This window comes from Condylura cristata, unplaced genomic scaffold (genome assembly GCF_000260355.1).
Source record: "Condylura cristata isolate star-nosed mole 26May11 unplaced genomic scaffold, ConCri1.0 scaffold00012, whole genome shotgun sequence".
Classification (NCBI taxonomy): Eukaryota; Metazoa; Chordata; class Mammalia; order Eulipotyphla; family Talpidae; genus Condylura; species Condylura cristata.
The window spans coordinates 21,491,000-21,511,460 of NW_004567113.1; the positions used below are offsets into that span (position 1 = coordinate 21,491,000).

The 20,461-nt window shown below is 37.9% G+C and overlaps 2 protein-coding genes across 2 annotated transcripts in view; one reads left to right on the top strand and one right to left on the bottom strand.

Moving 5' to 3' along the window:
* Window positions 1-5,366: 5,366 nt before the first annotated feature.
* On the bottom strand, window positions 5,367-7,031 carry UTP3 (UTP3, small subunit (SSU) processome component, homolog (S. cerevisiae)). Its single transcript, XM_004681234.2, has one exon. It carries the CDS (start codon window positions 6,855-6,857, stop codon window positions 5,424-5,426), a length of 1,434 nt encoding a protein of 477 aa, XP_004681291.1. The 5' UTR covers window positions 6,858-7,031; the 3' UTR covers window positions 5,367-5,423.
* Window positions 6,861-20,461, top strand: part of JCHAIN (joining chain of multimeric IgA and IgM) — a 25,384-nt gene continuing 11,783 nt past the window's right edge. The window contains exons 1-2 of the mRNA XM_012724015.1: window positions 6,861-6,883; window positions 7,287-7,381. Of these exons, the coding sequence (XP_012579469.1) occupies window positions 6,861-6,883; window positions 7,287-7,381 (118 nt within the window). The remainder of the gene's footprint in view (window positions 6,884-7,286; window positions 7,382-20,461) is intronic.

The following is a 20,461-nucleotide window of genomic DNA, read 5'->3' on the forward strand; positions in this document are numbered from 1 at the left end:
TCTTTCCCGCTGTAAAGATAGTCATATTTCTCTGAAAGGAAAAATAAATCCTTTTATTGTTGTATTCTCTGTAAATTACAAAATTGTCACCAGAATTTACAAGACACATTAATATTATTCTTCATCAAGTCTTTTAAACAAGAAGTATTTAAAATGGAGCTATTTATAGGAAGCTAACTTTAAGCAGTTAGATAATTTCTTAGTAGCTTTTCAGTTCCTGGCATTTCCCTGACCTGTTGATCCAGTGTTATTGCCTACTAGAGTAAGTAATTTATCTTCTCAAGGCTTGGTTTCCTCTTCTGTAAAATGATTATATTACTTAGTAATGGAGTTTTTATGAAGATTAAGTAAGAAATATGGGGAAAGTCTTTAGGACAGGTGTAACCTATGGTAAAATGCTATTAGCCTATTTTACCATTTTTACAGGAATAAAAATAAACAGCATTTTTGAATGTTTGTTGGGCCTTTTCATTTTAGTCCAAGTGAGAATTAGTGTCTCAATAAAGAGCAATATTTGCCTTGCAAACTGTAACAACCTGGGAAAAAAACTAAGAAGATACCAGATGTATTATATGGTTTTAACACCTTGCACAAGATCTTTCACTTTGTTTTGCATGCAGAAATTGTTAAGGATCATTACATTGTTGTCAGGTTCTTTCATGGAAATGTTTCAGTAAAAGAATTTGATGAGTGTAAATACAATTATCCTATTATAGGTAGAAGAAAAGTGAGCAGTCCTCATAGGCCAGTGATCAGCCAAAGAAGTCACCAAGTTAACGAAGTACAAAATTCTTCTTAGTCTGAGTTGCCACCTTTCATGGGTCTAGTTAGCTACAATCCTTATGGGTATTAGAAACATTGGTATGTTGTAGATGGCATGTGTTCGGGTTTTTGGTGTGCCTCTATTTTTAGAAAGTTCTGGCATAGCAGACCTCTCCTGTCTTGCTCCTCAGCAGTGTATTTCAGTAAGCCTGCCTGTTCTGCTCCCCATTGTCTCTTGTGAATCATCTCACTCCCACCCCTCTTCACCTCTTGCTACCATCCCAGTTCTATGCTAAATAATTAAATCACTAAAAAAGCCCAACAAAAACAGACTCAAAAAATAGTTCTATCTCTGCTTTGAGTTATTAATTGGCAGTGTAACAAATACAGAGATTAGTTGTAACATGAATCCTTTAAATTTTGCAGGCAAGGCTGTTTATGAGTGTTTTCTTTAAATGTGGATGGTACTCCAAGTCCCTAATTTCTTATGCTTTTAGCTTTTAGATCAATAATATAATCACAGCCTGCACAAGCTTTAGTGACGTAAAGGGCTGGGCTGATTCAGCTGGCACACACATTGAGGGAATCCAAGATTATAAAAACAAGCCTAAATATGCTACTTCTTTTTGTAAATGCATAAAAGACCTTTCTATACCATTTTAATGAAGTGCTTTTTAACTTTTATCTGCATTTTATTTTTAGTTATGCATGTTTGGGTTTTTTTTTTAGCCTTGATGCTAAGGATGGGGCACTTTCTATTACAGAATTTTGAGAGATCAATGACAGATGTACTATTAGCATAAGCTTCTTAGAGTTGTGATCAAATATACCACTTGAGAAGAGCTGATATTCTTTTGCACTGTAGTATATAGGTTTATCATTCTTTAGAAATAATGGCTTTCTATGTTCTGTCACAGTTGTTTTATATCACTCTGCCTCTGGTGAAATCTTCATCCTCCCCTTGTACCTCTCGTATACCCCAGTTCTTGTATGCATGTTTTTTTTTTTAAAAAAAGGCTTTTTGAGCCTTTTTTTTTTCCATTATGTGATATGTGGAAAATCTTGTTTGAAAAAAAAAGTTTGACTTTATGTGAAACTTCACTAAAAAACAAAAAAGGTGAAACAATAAATGTAGTAATATATTTACATAAACAAAGCCTCCATTCTGAATGACTTAAGAGCTTGTTGTTCTTCTGAATTACTAGATTTCCGAAAGCAGTTAATAATTACAAAAATCCATGTTTATTATCACACTCTTAAGAAGTTTTAAACGTACAACTCAATGCAATACTCTTATTAAGAATACAGTGCAGTGTACTCCTAAGAAATATACTTAAGAAATATTTTTAGATTGAAAAATGAGTGTTTCGGGGTAGCAGAAATATGGGGGTATTTTCCATTTTCTATTTTTCCGATTTTGCCAAATAGTCAATAATGGATATATCACCTTAAATTAGAAAACATGTTGCATTTTTTTAAAAAGATATTTATTTTTGCATAGAAGGGGGGTGTAAGCTGGAGGTGTGGGGAGTGAGGGTTCACCAGAGAGAGTGGGGAGCGGAACAAATGTGCCATATGTGGATTAGCTCCGTAGCAAGAGATCCAACTCTGGCCATAGAGGTCATAGCATTGAGACTAACCCTTAGGCCACCAGGAAGGCCATGTTGAGCTATTTTGATTAATAGTTTTGATAATTTAACCTTTTTTATGATGCTCTACCAACAGCAACTATGTTTTTATGTATACAGTGAAGTAGAATTCAAGCTTACCCTAAAAGAGCTTATCACATATTGTGTAGAGTGCTGAATATCTTAATTGCGTTGCTGAAACCATTTGGTTGTTTTTCCTTACTTTGTATGACTTTATCCATTACCCGCTCTAATGTTATTCTTCAAATCCTTCTAAATTTCTCTCAAATACCCCCTAATTTTTCTTCTGCCTTAATTGAAACTTTCATCTTTTCTTGACTATTTTGATGCAAAGGACTCTGATTCGTTTTCTCTGCCTTTTGTTTTAATCTAGAACAGATGCTCTCAAGCAATTTTGGTCTTGAATTGGAAAAACTGCTTTCCACCTTCTTTTTCCTTCACTCTGACAGTACAACCACAATCTGACACCTGTGTGTGGACTTTTTAGTTTTTAATTCACTTTTGACGTTCTGGAGATAAGTGTCAGATTCCATGGGATGCAGAGCTCAATTCCAAGATTGTTTCCTCCCAACCTGTTTCAGATACCACCTGTTCTTCTGACCCACTGGCTGAAAATCTGGTTGTCTCCTCACGTTTGTTAGTGTCTTACAGAACTGAGGGAAACACATTTACCAACTTATTCATGGACATGATAAAAGGCAGGTATGATAAAGGGTACATTTAAACAAGTGGATACATTTGGACTAGAATGGTGATGTCCCAAACACAGGGACATCTATCTCCATGGCATTGGGGTGCATCACCTGCCAACTGCAGTATATGGAGGTGTTCACCAGCCTGGATGCCCTCAAACGCCAGTACTGTTGGGATTTTATGAAGTAGTCTTCATGTAGACATGACTATGTTTTCTAGCATCTCTTCTCTTTGGAATATGGGAGGGAAGTAGCACTGAAAATTGAGCTTCTAATTATGGCTTTGGCTTTCTGGTGACCAGCCTCCACCCAGGAGCCTACCCAGAGTTTTCTCTTTATAACAAAAGATGTACCTAGCCCTCATGTCACTTAAGAACTTAGAAGATTTTAGTTTAGAGGCAGAGACCAAATTTACATATTCTGTTACCTCACTGCTCTTAGCCATTGTCATAGCCCTTCTACAGGTAGGTATATAACAGTATCATACAAGATGAAGAAAATGAGTAAGTTAACTCAAAACTACCCTAGTAAGTTCATTATAAAGTCTGTACTTTTTGTGCTTTTTTTTTCTTGACATAGATGCTAGGGTCTGAAGCCAGAAAGACTGGGCCAAGTATCAGCTTAATATCAACAGCTTTATGAACTTAAGAAAGCTACTTATCCTTGTTAGTTTCCTTATCCTTAAAATACCATTTAAGAGTTGTGATAATAACAAAGTTCCAAAAATGGGCCCTCCCTGGTCAGGCAACAGGTTAAAAGCATCAGCACTATGAAACTATCCACAGCCACTACAGCATGAGTTCGATTCCTGGCTAGGGAAGTGACCCTCATGGCATGTCAGACCTCTCCTGACCCACCCCAATGCTCCTTTTAGTAGTGTGTTTCAACAGATCTGCCTTTTCAGCTCTCCTCTACGTCTCTGGTGAATTCTCTCACCCTCTCCCTCTCCTCTGGCTTATATCCCAGGTTCTTTTATTTCTAAATCTTAAAAAAATAAGTTCCATAAATGTGTTTGGACAAGTACTTTAGCACTCAGTGTTACTTTTACTTCCAACCTAATCTCTTCCATTTACAAGTAGAATAATTTGGCGTGAGTGCTGTTTTGAAGCAGCAGCTGCAAGCCAGAGTTTAAGAAAATGACTGCTCAAATTAAACTGACTTGGGTTCAAACTTGAGGTACCCTTTATAAAATTAACCTGGGCCCTCCCTGTGGTGCGGCAGGTTTAAAGCACTACACTAAGAAGCTAAAGCCACTTCAGCATGAGTTCCATCCCAGCCCCAGGAGGTGACCCACATGGTGTGGCAGACCTCTCCTGACACACCCGCTGCTCCCCTCAGCAGTGTGCTTTGTTGATCTTCCTCTTCTGCTCCCCACTGTGTCTTTGATGAAGTCTCTTACTGCCCCTGTACCTCTGGCCTGTACTCCAGTTCTGTATGAATAAATAAATCTTTAAAAAAAAAATTAACCTGGAATTTCCACATCCTGACCTGTGATAGAACGATACTTCCCACAGAGATTAAATCAGGTGATGTACATGTGGTAAAAGGCAAGTGTTTAATAAATATTAACTATTGTTCATCTTTATATTTAGTACAATGTTTAACAAACAGTGACAATTACGACTTCTTTGGTGATTTCCTTCTCTAGTTCCCTCATTTTCTTCCCTGGAATCACCCTAAGTATTTTATTTGCTCACCATCTCAACATCCATCCCCAACACTCAAAGTTGCACTTATACCAAATTTTCAACAGATGGAATGTACAAACGTTGATCACTGCAAGTCACCGACAGGGAAATTAAATTTTTAAACTCTTATTTATATTTACTACATTAAGGACCAACAAAGTATGAACATTGATGTAACTAAAGTATTGTCTTCTGTTAACTAGTCACTCTTCATTGCTAAGCTTTTATCACACAGAAGGCTCAAAATCCTTAATTTCACATTTAATGCACTTATAAAAAATAAGTACCCTGTGCAAGAATTATAATGGAATATTACTCTTCTTACAAATAAAATTAACAAAGATACAAACTGTCCTAAGTTTAATTTTTCGCCATAACTAGTTATGAAAACTTCCTACACTAATAGAGAGAATATTGAACTTTTCCAACACCACCTTTCTCCAAGCACCTTTATATTCCTCCCAGTTCTTAGTATGAACTTAATATAGAGGTCAAATAAATTGAGCAATAACCCAAACAAATTACCCTCAAGACTCTAAGCATTTAAGGTCAGATATATAAATACAAACATTAAATCACGTTAACAGTAAAAATTTATTCATCTAAAATTGCCCCCCAAATTAAAGCAACTTTTATTTAAGTTTAATGCTCTTTTTAACTCCTGCACGAATGCCAGATAGTTCACCACTATAACGTTGCTCTTCTCTACGAACTTCACGAACTTGTCCTCTTCGGCGAATTTTGGCTTTTCTGAACTTCTCCCGGTGTTTCACTCTGGGATTGCGATCAATCTTCTTTCTCCTAGGTGTAAGTCCTCGATTTTTGGCAATTTGATAGGTAATCGCTCTCTTTGCATTTTGATCTTCTAGAGCTTGTTCTTCAGAACTATTTTCTTTCTTTCTCTTCAATTTTTGCTTGTCTTCCATTTCTTTATAGTATTCCACCGCAGCTTCTTCATCAAAATTGGAGTCATCAGAAAGATCCTTAACAGTAGAGGTAGCAGCAGTTGCTGAAACAGATTTTGCCTTAGTCTTGGCGAATTTTGCTTTTGGATTTAATTCTTCCTTTCTAGCCTCATCTTTAAGTGAGAGTAGATGTCGAATCTCAGAGGACAGCCTCTCATCCACAACTGACAGCTTGTTGATCAAATTTCGGTAGGTAACAAGCCTTTCTATAACAGGATGTCCATGTGCCGGGGCTCTCCTCGCTTTCAAGATCAAATAAAAACTGATATTGGAGCAGTAGTTCAAATAGAGGTTGTACTTGGTTCTTAGGTATTCACTTCCTTTTCCAGGTGGAATAATTCCTTGCTCGACCAGTTGTAGCAAGGGCTCCAGCTCATCCTTCACCTCTGTCAATTTAACCTTCAGATCTTCTATCAATTCTAAGAGTTCTGGTGATTCCTTTCGCAGCATCTTCAATTTCTCTTTTACGGAAAATTTCGCCAAATCCTTCACCACCCGTGTCTGAGACTCGTTTGCCTGCGACAGTGGTTTTGCAAAGGCCTCCACCCAGTCGACCCCAAAATCTTCCTCTTGCAGGGCTTGGGTGAGGCGCCGCTGAATAAGCTGGGCCTCCTCTTCCTCCTCTCTTTCTTCCTCCTCTATTTCTTGCTGACTCTGTCGGCCTCGGGATTTGGAACCGTAGTCCGTGTCATAGTAAAGTTTTTTCCTCTGACCCCACGACAAGCTGGGATCCACAGAGGCCTCATCCTCACTCTGCACGGAGCTCTCATCACCACCATCTTCCTCTTCCTCCTCCTCCTCTTCCTCGTCCTCCGAACTTTCTCCATCTTCATCATCCTCATCCGCAATATCTAGGGGTAGCACCTCCTCCTCCTCATCACCACCCTCTTCATCCCCACTCTCAACTTCGTTCCAGCCCTTAGCCAGGACGGCCCGAGACCGGGCCTCGTGGAAATCATCTACCTTATCTTGGTAGTAGCTGGAATCTCCAGGCGAGGGTGGCAGTTCTAAGTCGTCATTGTCCTCCACTGCGCCGCGATCTGACTTGGCTCGCACAGTTGCCCATTTGGCCGCTCCGCGTCGCCGAGATCTCCCCACCATAGTATGCAGTCACGTCGTACACAGACGTCGGTCGAACCTTAGGCCGCTTCTGATCTCGGGTTCCGAGCGACGCGACTTTTTAAGCAGCCACGCGCTCTCTAACCACGCAAGTTTGCCGGCGCACCGCTCTGCTGTGCGAGTTTCCACTTCCTTCCGGTCCCACAAGATATTCTCCGTGTGGCGTGTGAACCAATACTTCCGCTCAGTACCTCAGGCCGACAATACGTTAAGAACGTCTTCTTATTGCTTGTTCCTTTAACGCCAGTCAATTCCGGTGCATCAACACTGTCCGTGTAGCAACAGTAGGGATAGAAAGTTCTGTTCCGTAGAGCCTTTCCGGGAGACTGTCGTTCTTACTCTCGCGATCGTGGGTGTGGCTGGGAGCGAGACCGTGACGACACCGCGCAGCTAGGTCCTGGTGGCCAATAGAGGGTGCTCTACTGCTACGCAGAATCGAGGCCGCGAAAATAGTCCAGTGTGTTGCACTGCGCATGTCCCGGGCGTTGGGCACCTAGTGCGGGTTGGTAGGTTTTCCACTTTACAGGATTTGTTTTGTTTTCTTCGCTTATCGGTGTAGTCGTTAATCAGGGCTCTTCCACATCCAATTACTACTTTTCTGGGCACCTTGGTGTGAAACCGCGGCGTGCGGGCGAGAGCCCGCGAAGGCTCCGGTGCTGAGGGTCGTCAACACTCCAGCGCCCTGCAGGCTTGGTGATTCTGTGGGCACTGGTGTCCTTTGAGGGTGCCCTCCTGGGGTTGTCAGCCCTAGGTATCCTTGAGGGGTACGAGTGGACAGGCAAAGCCCTGCTCTTGGGGCGGGGGGTGATCGTTTTCAGGGTCCTCGAATTCAAGTACTCTGCCGACATTGAGACAGAGGAATCTAGTGGAAAAATGCTCATTCTTCAACGATTTGGATCATTTATCTTAACTCATAAGGGTGGACCCTTTATCGTTATTAAGCCTTTAACAATGAATTGCAGTGTCTATTTTGTTTCTATAGTCATCATTTTTTTAAAGAACCAAAAGTAATATTTAAATATTTAATAAAAAAATTTACTATATGACTGGTGGGAATTTAGCCTGATAGTTAAATGCATATTTAGTTCTTATCCTCGCATCACAGATTAGGTTGTGATGACTGAAGTGTAAAAGCAAAAAATTTTTTAATGCTTAGAGAAGTGGTCATAGTAATATAATTTATTATGAGAATGATAATGTGTATATTTTAAAAAGTTTCACCGTTCCCGTAGTTCTCCCACCATATATGTATTCTTGGTGTTAACTATCAGCTTACCTAGATGACTTAAGCGTAGAAACTTCTTGAACTATTTTTGAGTGCAGAAATGAAAGAATGATTTTGTTGTTGGAAGAGATGTAGTTACCATCTGCTTTCGTTTCTGTCAGAAACCATTTACTTTGAAACCAGTAAGTAATATTCTTTTAATAACTAAGGTTCGTATCTATTTAAAGTCATAAAAAATCCTAAAAGTGATATGGAAGTAAAATGGATAATTTCTACTGAAATACGGAATGAGCAGAGGATCCTTCTAAGCTTTTAGTTTAAAGTGAGTTGGCTTGGTGGTCTTAAATTACAAAATACAGATTTAAGTGAACGTGACATAGCCTTCTTTTTAAATTTTAATTCAACTATACTATGAAATTATTTTCAAACATTTTTTCCCCCCCTGGTATTTTTTTCTCATGGAGAACCTTATAGCTGCTTTTGTTTAAATATTAACTATTCAATGGTAATTATAGCTTTAATGAGGGTAGGTCTTCTGAAAGATGGGTCATGTGAAAGTTTTATCTTTAGCTATCCTTTTTTCTTTATACAACAAAAACAGCTCTTAGCTTAATATTTCAGGACTCATTTTTATCTGGTCCCAACTTAGTTTTCCTAGTACTTTTATTTTGAACTCTATATCCTACGGAAACTAAAATACTCGTTCTTATTTTGAGAATTATTTCTCAGTTTAGGCTGCCCCAGATAAGTTCTTAGATGACTTTCAAGACCAGCTAAAGTCATAACTCCTTTAGGCTGTATATTCTGATATTTTCTTCCAGTAACATTTACTAGCTCTTTAACTTTTCCTATGCTAGGATTTTTAACATTATCTCCATCTGTGAAAACTATCTTTTCTGCCAGGATATCGCCATTCACTACTGTGATCCTTATAATATCTAATATGACTATTTGTGTATTTTAAGTATTGAAAATGAGTCATAGAAGTTAAATTGAGTTATTTTAAATTTCAGTAAGGTTTTAGAAGTTATTAAAAACAACCTGAGGGCCCTCCCTGGTGGTGCAACGGGTTAAGGCACAGCACTAAGAAGCCAAAGCCACTTCAGTATGAGTTCGATCCCCGTCTGCGCAGGAGATGACCCATGTGGCGCTGCAGACCTCTCCTGACTCGCTTGGATGCTCCCCTCAGCAGTGTACTTTGTCCATCTGCCTGTTGTGCTCCCCACTCTGTCTGAATCCTCTGTCTGATTCCTCTTACCCCCCCTGCACCTCTGGCCTGTACCCCAGTTCTGTATGCACAAATAAATAAATCTTTAAAAAAAAAACCTGAATTTTTAATAAGTGGTCTGCAAATGTAACGGGTCTATATTTATTTTTGGGATAAAGAAACAGACTTTATGCTAAGAGCAGAAAGGAACCGTTGGAAGGTTTTAAAGAGGGCAAAATTAGAGATTTGATGGAAAGAGATAATTGGTACGACCTTAGTGTGAGGCTATTGTGTTCTGCAAAGGTAATGAATTTTAGTGTCTAAATTAGGTCCTAGGAGTAAAGAGGGGGCATCCCTGGCATAGGGGTTAAATGCCTGCACTGTCATCTCTACTGCCTGAGTTGGATCCCCCACTAGGGAGTTGACCCACATGGCGTGACAGACCTCTCCTGTCTTACCTTGCTGCTCCCCTGAGCAGTGTATTTCAGTAAACACCTCTGTTTAGCTCCCCACTTTGTCTCTGGTGAATCCTCTCATCCTCTATATCTATGGCTTTTACCCTAATTCTATGCAAAAATAAGTGTTTTTTAAATAGCTGTTTAGGAGATGGTATTCTAGAACTTAGTGTTTAGTTAAGTATGAGGAAGAGTTCTAGTGATTCCCAGATTTTCTGGGGCAACTGAGCAGGTGAGGGCTATTTTCAATCTCAAATTTACACTATCTGGATTAACGATCTATATGCAACTAAATATATAATTTAAACCTATTCAAGTTTAAGATTTCTAAAATTACCCTCTGAAAGAATAAAGATTGCCACTGCTAACAAAAAATACATCTGAGTAAAAAATGTACCGAATAAAACGACCATGTGTGCTTGGCTCACATTTTTACTGTGTCCAAAAGCTTTAATAGACTAGGCAGCCTGCCTTCTTGCCTGCCTACCCCTCCCCTTCACTTACTTCCTTTCAGCTTTTTATTAACCATCTTACTAAAAAGTGGTTTAGTAAAAAATAACAAACCAAAATCCATATCCTCATCAGACTCAGAGTATTTGCTTTGGAATTCTCTGTGGGGGCAGCAGCAGAGGAGCGTGGAGGACCTTCTGCAGGTCTACCATTCCCTACTCCATAGATAAGAGTCCTGAAGTCTACATCAGTCACCACCACGGTGTTTGTGAACAAACCAAGCCAGAGAGGTTCTTTTTTCAAGTTTTATTTATTTATGCATGCAAGAACTGGGGCTGTAGGCCAGAGGTGTGGGAGTGGGGTATTCACCAGACACAGAGTGGGAATAGGTAGATCCACTGAAATACACTGCTGAGAGGAGCAGCAGGAGAGACAGGAGAGGTATGCTGGGCCATTGTTGGCCAGCCTGGGATCCAACTTGTGCTGCAGAAGCTGCCAATAGCTTGATAGTGCTGAGACTTGAATCTCTGCACCAGGGATGCCCTGTGTTTGGTACTTTAAATACATTATCTTACCTAACTTAGAGTTTATGAGAATGGTGTCATTATCTGACGCTTTAGGGTAAGTGTGTTGAAGCATATAAAATGTATGATCTCAGATTCATATTGGCATTAAACTTTCATTTCCTCAGATACCATATTTTTTTTTCTGAAATCCAAATTGTTGTTGTTATATTCTCCACTTACACAGTATATATACTTTCTCTTTTTTTCCTGACTTCTCTTTCAGTCTGCTCAGGAGGCTTTGGAGTCCTGGAACTCAATATCTGCATAGACATTACTTCCTCAGCGTAGTCAAAGCTTCTTCAAGATGCTTTGTTGACCCTGCCTACCTGCTGCCCCAATATCTGCACTCTTATGGCATGTTGAATTTTATTACCATGAAAATACAGATCATTACTCAATACACTGTAAATCTATCTTGATCAAAGTTCTTGCCTGTTGTGTTCCCTGCTATCTCTGCTATGTAGTGTAAATGCCAGTAGATATTTTTTTGAATGAAAGAATACATAAAGGACCATTTGAATTAAGGACAGGTAAACAGCATTAACCTTACAAATCACATACACGTATTTAATATAATGACAACTTTTGGTATCTCAAAGAACACTTATTTAAAATAAATGTATGTGGTGGTTCCAATTTTAAAGGAAACTATAAGCCATAAAGATCCTGTATTTCCTACTGGTGCTGTTGGAAATGATCACGAACTTAGTGGCTTGTAGCAATACAAATGTATTATCCTTCTTGTTTGGTGGGTTAGACATGGTTTCACTGGGCTAAAATTTATCAGGGTGTCATAGGGTTGTGTGCCTCCTGGAGGCTCTGGATTTTCTTGCCTTTTCCAGTTTCTACGTGCTGACTGTGTTTCCCTTCAGCTTCAAAGCCAGTAATGCAGGCAGGATCTTCAAACATGCCTCACTCTTTCACTGACTTCTGCTTACCTCTTTCACCTTTAAAGACCCTTATAATTGCACTGGGCTCACCTGTATTATCCAGAGTAATCCCCCCATCTTGTGGTTAGCGGATGCAAACTTTAATTCCATCTGCAACCTACATTTTCTCTAGTAATGTAACATATTCACAGGTTGTGAAATTAGGACAGGGACGTTTTAAAAAAAATTTTTTTTTACATTATTCTTCATTTTGTGCAAGGACAGGGACATTTTTGATTGGTCACTATTCCTGTTTAGCATAGTGACTTACTATTTACATTAAAGTAAAATGAGATGCTGCCCTTTCTTTACATAAAGAACAATATTAATTGATAGGAAAATAATTGTTTATAGGTTTCAGCCATGTTCCAGGTGCTTTACGTTTATAATTCCTTTTATTCCTGTGAGGTAAGTACTATATTCATGCTCATCTTTAGATGAGAGTTTACATAACCAAAGTCCCTTCTGAACCCAGGCAGGCTGATTCCAATGCCTTTGCTCTTTGTTCAGTAGGAAGATGGAAGATGAAGTGTCCTTTAAGTCAAACCTTTATCATGTGAAGTGGTGGTGTTTTAGATACTGTTAGTTATTGGAATACAAACTATATTTACAAGTATGATGTTGCAAAATTAACTGGCAGTCATTGTATACCCACTGGGCCATAGTAACTTACTTGAAATTCTGAGAGATGTACAAAAGAATTACTATGATTGTCTTGAAAGAATACATTCGTTATTTTAAAGATGACTGGATGTTCCCCACCTGGATTTTTGCCTTTTCCTTGTTACTAGGGAAACTAGAATCAGTATAGTGCTTACATATATACAAATTCAGAATAGAAGAGTTTGAGTAAGAAAAATAGTATTTTCTTGACTGAGTCTACACACTTCTTTGATGTTTCCTCATATCCTTTTTAATTTTTATTTATTTATTTATTTTTAAAGATTTATTTATTTATGCTTATAGAACTGGGATATAGGCCAGAGGTAGGTGAGAGGATTCACCAGAGACAGAGTGGGGAGCAGAACAGGCAGATGTACTGAAATACACTGTTGAGGGGAGCAGTGGGCAGGTCAGGAGAGGTCTGCCTTGCCATGTGGGTCAGCTCCCTGGCTGGGGATTGAACTTGTGCTGCGGTGCCTTTGGAGAGCATCATAATGCAGTGCTTTAACCTGTTAAGCCACCAGGGAGAGCCCCCTTTTTTAATTTTTCTTAAGAATTTATTTATTTATGCATATAGGAACAGGGTGTAGGCCAGAGGCGAGGGAGTGGGGGAGGTGGGGTGAGAGGATTCACTAGAGACAGAGTAGGGAGCAGAATAGGTAGATCTAAAATACACTGCTGAGGGGAGCAGCAGGTGAGACAGGAGAGGTCTGCTGTGCTGTGGGGGTCACCTCCCTGGCTGGGGATCGAACTCATGCTGAAGTGGCTGCAGATAGCTTCGTAGTGCTATGCTTTAACGTGTTGTGCCACCAGGGAGGGCCTCTTACCATTTTTTGGATGCTAATTGATACCGATTTTTATGAACCCCTTTCTGCATCTAGAAAATATTTAGAACAAGATAAATTATAAACAATATGAAGAAAATGTAAAGTTATGTGCCAGTGTAATGTAAAATTATAGTCAGATAAAAGAATTGTAGTAATGAAGAAACAGAATAGGATGTCATTAAGCAGGGATCTTAACAATTAGTTTTAAAGATTTCTGGGTTTTGACAAAGTTTGGCAGGAAGGAAAAGGGAATTTATGCTGAGAAGAATGACAGATAAAAAGATCTGAAATTGGAATTAGCAAATCATATAAAGGAAACAAAACAGACATATTTGACTAGAACAGAGGCCTCCTTTTAAAAATAGTTTAGAAGTTTAAAGCTATGATGGGCTCCTGGAGTTAAGTGGCTGACAGGCACATACATACTCTGTTTCCTACTTGAGAGAGTTCCTGGGAAACTTGTTTATTACTGTTTCTCTAGAGAAATATCATGAAATTGGAGCAGTTTTTCGAATAAAGTTTTGGAAATAGGCTGTTCATAACTTAGAACTGCCCAGAGCAGTGGGGGAGAGGAGTTCGGCATCGTGGTCAAATGACTGACATGTAATATCCCAAATAGCAGTTCTGTGAAAAGCCACTGCAGGTGCAAGTTTATTTAAAAACAGACCACAACACAGGTGCAGTTCTCCTTGCAAACATTTAACCACACAGTAGTACCCTAAAAGTCTATCTGGAAAGCCGCTGGAGAGAAGAGAATCAGGTTTTTGTTTGTTTGCCATAATTTTCTTGAATTTTTAGAAAGAATTTGAGATGAAGCTTTTTCCTCATGTTTGAGTTCTTTTGAAATTTAGTTTTTGCCTCCTTATACTTGTACATACATTTTATATATGTTGTGTGGCTAGATGCAGATAAATATTTGAAGAAATCCTATATAAAAGAACCAAGATGTTTAGGGTTAGAAGAAATTTCTCCATAGATATGTGAAAAAAATATTAATGGCTTTTGGTTTTGTGGGAGGGGAACGAGCAAATTAGGAGACTAATGCTCCACCTTTTACTTTAGGATGACTAAGGTTGATTTTAAAATTCAAAACAGATTCTAAAATTGTACAGTTCAAATGGGGGAAAAAAGTTACTCTTAGAAAGAATTGCACGGCGTCATCTACTGTGGTTCTCTCCTTTACTGCTGAAGTCTAGGGCCTTCCTCCCTGCTACTTACCCTGTGAAGGCCAAATTCTTTTCCATCTTGGGTCTTTTACTTAGGTTTCCTTCTTAGAACAGTGTTTTACTGACTCTGGTTGGCAAAATAATGTCCCTCCCTCCAAATGCTTAGTTTAATAGCATACCCGGATCCCTAAAGCTTAGGACTGTATTACCCACTTACATAGCAAAAGAGTTCAATATCGAATGCTGCACAGGAGTGCCTTCTCCAGTTTGGTCATTGATGCCTATAACTGCCCAAGTCAGGAAGATTCCTATTTTCATTCACCTTAATAGAAATTTTGCTTTAGTTACCATCTTCACTCAAACTCCTACCAAGTAGTCCTTGCTACTCTGTCAGGTGCGCCTCCAATTTCCATCCTATTCACTAAGTATTTGCTTTTACTTTGGAATAACTCAAGTTAATGCTCCAAAACCAAATTGCTGCAGGTGAGAGTTTGTGTCATTGACCACCCTGTGGCATTGACCCTGAATATCACAGGGGTAGCATAAATAGCACTTGAACCTTTGTTAACATCCTTCTGAAGAGATAGGACTTCAATCTTTTTTTTCTGGACTTTACAGAAATGAGAATTCAGTGATAAGACTTCTCCACCATAATCTTCTTTATGGTGACTTCTTGTCAAAGACTAGAATGGAAAATTGTATTTAGTACTAAGCACTTAAACTGTAATCAATGGAAGATTTCTCTAACTTCTCTTGGAAGTCATTTTTTGTTGTTACTCTCGCTTGGTGGAAGATTTCTTCTCAGTTGATCATAAGATCTTCACTAGTTTATTTTTCTAGTTTGCTTCAAGGTACTTTTAAATTATCTGGTATTTCAAAGGTATAGCAAGAAGAGCTATAGGACCTATAGAGGAGGTCTAAAGACTGTATTCCTGATGACACTGTAACATTTTAGAAGCTATATTTTTGGGCTGAATTGAGCAGTGCTTTTCATTTCCAAAACTTGTTTTTTTGTGTGTAAAATGAGACAAATGAGAACAAGGCAGTGTAATGAATTGCAGAATTTAGTCCATTAAAAAGAAAATCTAGAGAGTTCAGCTACATCTTGAGTTTAAAGTCAAATAGGCTATTGAAACATATCCCCCCTTTTAAGTGTTTAAGTGGCAAAATGTTAGGATATCAAGGATCCTTTTATGTTATGGAAGACTTTTGAGAAGAGAAGTCACATGATATTAAAAATAAAGACTACGGAAAGATTATGATAAGTATTCATACTATTTTTATGGACAAAATGGAGAGTTTGTCTCGGGGATAGTATGGTATTATTTAACCTGAAATTTATAATTCATGACTACATCATAGTTACCATCAAAAGTCTAGTTTCTACCCTTCAAAATATAGTTGACCCCTTTTCCCTTATTACCAAATCCCTAACATCCTTCTCTCTGGTAACCCCCAAATTGTTCTGTGCATCTCAAAGTTTGGTGCACGTACTACTATAGTTAATTTAACTAAAGTGTTTACTAATAGCATAGAGGTAGAATTTTAGCACTGCCCAGTTGTATTTGTTTCATTTTTTATTGCATTGTTGTACCTTTTTACTGAGGTAATGTTGGTTACAAAAATACATATAATTTAGGGGCATAGGGTCATACCTCTTCAGATGTTATGTGACCATGGCACACCCACCACCACAGCACCCACACACAGTCCTCTGCCACAGTCCATTGAGTCCTCTTACCCCTTTGCTTCCTACCACACCCTTCTACTCTGGTACTCTCAACTAATACATGTTTCTTAATGACTTAAATGAGGATTCTAAAGCTTGCAGATCAAGTCTGTAGATGCTGTGAAACTGAGAGAAATAACCAATGTACTTGATTTCAGAATCTGGACTAAAAAAAATCTATAGGCTGTAATGTTTCCCTGAGTTTAGCAATATAAAACTTTGCACCAATATTAAATCTTATAATCAGATCCCAACTATTTAAGTGTTAGATGTGGCAAAGTTATTAATTTATAGAAAGTTATTTTTTAAAAGGAAATTTTAGCTGACTGTACACCTAATAGACTATGGCAGTATTATATAGATGCCAAAAATGCATACTATTATCTTAAGTGACATTTATCAAAAAATAGCGCTGCTCTGCTGTGTTTTTAATTAGTCAGGTGACAACATGGACCCTATTAAAACAAAAAGCTAATATTGTGAGAGGACTTAAAATTTAGAGATAGTTTTCAGCTCCTTATAAAAATGCTCTTCATTCTTTTTTTCAGTCAATATATGCTAAGCATTCCTGCGCTTGTTTCTTGGAGACAGAAATGAGTAACAAGGCAATGCTATTCATCCTATAACTGAAAGTTAATATATTTTATCAACATTTCCCCTATTTTCTGCACCCCAGACTCTAGTAACCACTATTCTACTCCCCATTTGTTGGAGTTCATTTTTCTCAACATTCACAAATCCTGAAGTATTTGTCTTTTTTGACTCCCACAAAATTATTTCATGCCCTCAGGGTCAATCCACATTGTCATAAACATCAAGATTTCTATCATTTTCATGGCTAAATAATATTCCATTTTATGTATATTTTACTCATCTGTCGGTAGATGCTTAGGCAATGTTGCTCATTATGGCTGTTGTAAATAATGCTGCCGTGAGCATGGAAGTGCAGCTATTTGGGATAGTAATTTCATTTCATTTGGATATATACCAAGAGGGGATTACTGGGTGACATGTCAGTTCTGTTTTTAAATTTTTGAACCTCTAAAATGTTTTCCCTGTGGCTATACCACATTTCCTTTCCCTCACCTCCATCAAGCGCTTGTTATTTTCTGCCTCTTTAATGATTGCCATTCTAATAGGTGTGAAGTGTTATCTCATTGTGGTTTTGATTTACATTTTACCCATGATCAGTGATTTTAGCCCCATTTAATATACTTGTTAGGCATTTGTATATCTTTGGAGAAATGTCTTTTTAAATCTTTATTTTTTTGCTATTTAGTTGTATGAGTTACTTGTATAATTTGGATATTATTTCCTTTCATCTTATAGTTTGTATTTTTATTTTGTTGGTTGTTTCTTTTTCTGTGCAGATTTTAATTAATTAGTTAATTAATTTTTTATTTTTGTGTAGAAGAACGGGGATGTAGGTCAAAGATGAGGGGGTGAGAAGATTCACCACAGACATTGTGAGGGAGCAAAACAGGTGGATTTTACTAAAATACACTGCGAAGGTAGGTGAGACAGGAGAGGTCTGCTGCACCATGTGTGGGTTGACTGCCTGCACACTGAATCTTCACCCCTAGGCCACAAGGGGAGTCCTGTGCAGATTTTAAGCTTTATATAGCTCTACTTGTTGATTATTGGTTTTTCCCTTGTGCTTTTGGTGTCATATTAAAACAGTCATTATCAGGATCAATGTTAAGAGCTTTTTCTAGAAGCTGTAGTAGTTTAAATTTTATATTTAAGATTTTGAGATGTTTTGAGATAAATTTTGAATGGTATAAGATAGAGGTCCTAGATCATTCTTTTGGGTATGAATGTTCAGTTTTTCCAATGCCTTTTAAGAGTCTATCCTTTTCCTATTGAATATTCTTGTTGTCCTCATCAGATATTAATCATATTTGTGTGACTTTAATTCTGGGCTTTTGATTCTGTTCCATTGGTCTGTGTGTCTGCTTATGTGAGCCTCTGGAGTGTTTGGTTGAATATTTTCATTCATATCTTACAAAAGTACTAAACATGAACCTATATCAATTTATGTGTTCCTGCATGGCTGCAGCCCAAGCTCTCTCAGGAATACCTTCTTCAAACTTCATTGTAGTCGGCTACTCAGTTTGGGTTTTTAATTTCTGCAACTCAACAAAAGGTGACCAATGTGATGATGATGAAGATAATCACTAGTACATATATAGTGGTTACCACATGCCCAAATCTATTCTGATTTTTTTATATGTACTAATATATGTTAAGCCTCATAAAGATTGTATGAAATATATGGTATTACAGATAGGGTAACTTATACATAGAGATTATGTGATTTGTCCAATTGGGATATTAACCCAAGCAGTCAGAATTCTTTTTCTTAGGATGCTATATCACTTGTTACTTTCCCTTTCTTGAAAATGCCTGATCGTTTTGAGTTATTTTTCTGAAATTCTTTCCCCTCACTTTACTTTAGGGAGTAAACCTTGTCTTTTCCTCTCCCAAGAGTAAAAGGAGGAAAAAAATCTCTAGGCACAAACACTATTATTTCCACAAGGTTCCTGTGATAGCATCTCCCTTTTCCTTCCACGTGCTCTAGATACTGAAGGAGGGTGCAGAGGGGAGGTGGAGTGGTGATTGGTGGTGCTAAGTTGAACTTTTTTGCTTCCTGTCAAGTGTTGGAAGACATGTCTAACTCTCTTCAGAATTTAGTGCACTTAGCTTTCATGTTTATCAGCTGTGAGTCCATGTTGCCAAAGTTGTGACAAATACAGAACCACTACTGAAGCTATTGTAGTAGTCTAGGAGAGAGGATGAAGGCTCGGACTAGGGTGATAATGGAGAGAATCAGGTAAGTTTGGGATAGACCTTAAAAATAAAACCAACAGGACATGGCAGTCAATTGAATGTGGGGGAGAGGAAATGAAATCTTTCAACGCAGGGGATTTTGACTTGGGCAGGCAGGTGTAGATGAGGAATACTAAAGACAGAGGAGATCTGAATGGAACTATGAGGGTAGTTTGGTCAAGAATACTGTTTTGTCTGTTTAAGTTTTAGATACCTACTAGACAACTGAGCAGAGAATCAAATAAAAAGTTTTACATGAGTTTGGAGATTAATGGGCAAGATGAAGTCTAGAGTTACACATTTGAAAGTCTCAGCATGTCCTATGTTCAGCAAATCAGATAAAATGAATTAGAGAGAGATTGAGATTGAGTATCTTCAAGTTTTCATGTGAAAAATTGAGCTTTACAAATTATATTATTATATTTAAAGAAATATATTAAAGTGTATATAAATATATATTTGAATTATATATACTTTATATATAATATATAATTATTATAAATATATGCCATATTACATATACTATAATGTCATAATATGAAAACAATATAATATACAGATATAGATTCATTTTCAAAGGTGCCCCTGAGAAGGAATTTCCAACGAGATAGGGGAAACAAGGAAAGTACCTTGTCTGAGTCTTGAGAATAAAATCTGTTGTGATTTGAGTATCTCAAAATATGATAAACTGTGTTACAATACAATAAACTTTGACCAGAGGGTATGAAACACTGACATATTTCAGATGGATTTTAAATAAACACTGAAATCAAACTACTTGTATAAGAAAATAATTTGAGTGAGAATAAAGACAAATCTACTAACTTGAAGGAATACATGTACTCCTATGTTCATAACAGCACTGTTTACAACAGCCAAGTTATATACACAACTTAACTGCCCAGAGACAAAAGAGTGGCTTAGGAAGAGGTAATACATATACAAAATGGAATACTATTTAGAAATACTAAGATATAAAGAAAATGTAAACTCTTGCCCTTTGCTACAGAACAAATGGAACTGGAAGGGATTATGCTAGACAGAGTAAATCAGAAGGGGGTTTCCCTGGTGGCCTAGGGGATTAAATCCCTTCACAGGGACAGCATGAGTTAATCCCTTGCCAGGGAGCTGACCCACTTGGCACAGGGGACCTCTCCTGTCTCCCCTGCTGCTTCCCTCAGCAGTGTGTTTCAGTCAGTCTGCCTGTTCTGCTCCTCACTCTATTTCTTGTAAATCCTGTCACCGCTCCCCAACCTTTGGCCTACACCTCAGTTCTATGCAAAAATAAATAAAATTAAAAATAAATTGAAAAAATTATTAAAAAAGAGTCAGAAGGAGAAAGACAAATATTAGGTGGTGTCACTTATAATTGGAATATAGAGAAACAAACAAACAAAAAGGGTAGATAAAACCAAACAGTATCAAACCTTAGAAAACTGACTGGTAACATTAGCTGAAGGTAAACCTCTAAAGCATGTGCAGTTTTTTTTTTTTTTTTTTAAGATTTATTTATTTGTGCATACAGAACTGGGGTACAGGC

Excerpts from the sequence above, each read along its gene's own strand:
- UTP3 (XM_004681234.2), bottom strand. The coding sequence starts at position 6,857 with ATGGTGGGGAGATCTCGGCGACGCGGAGCGGCCAAATGGGCAACTGTG.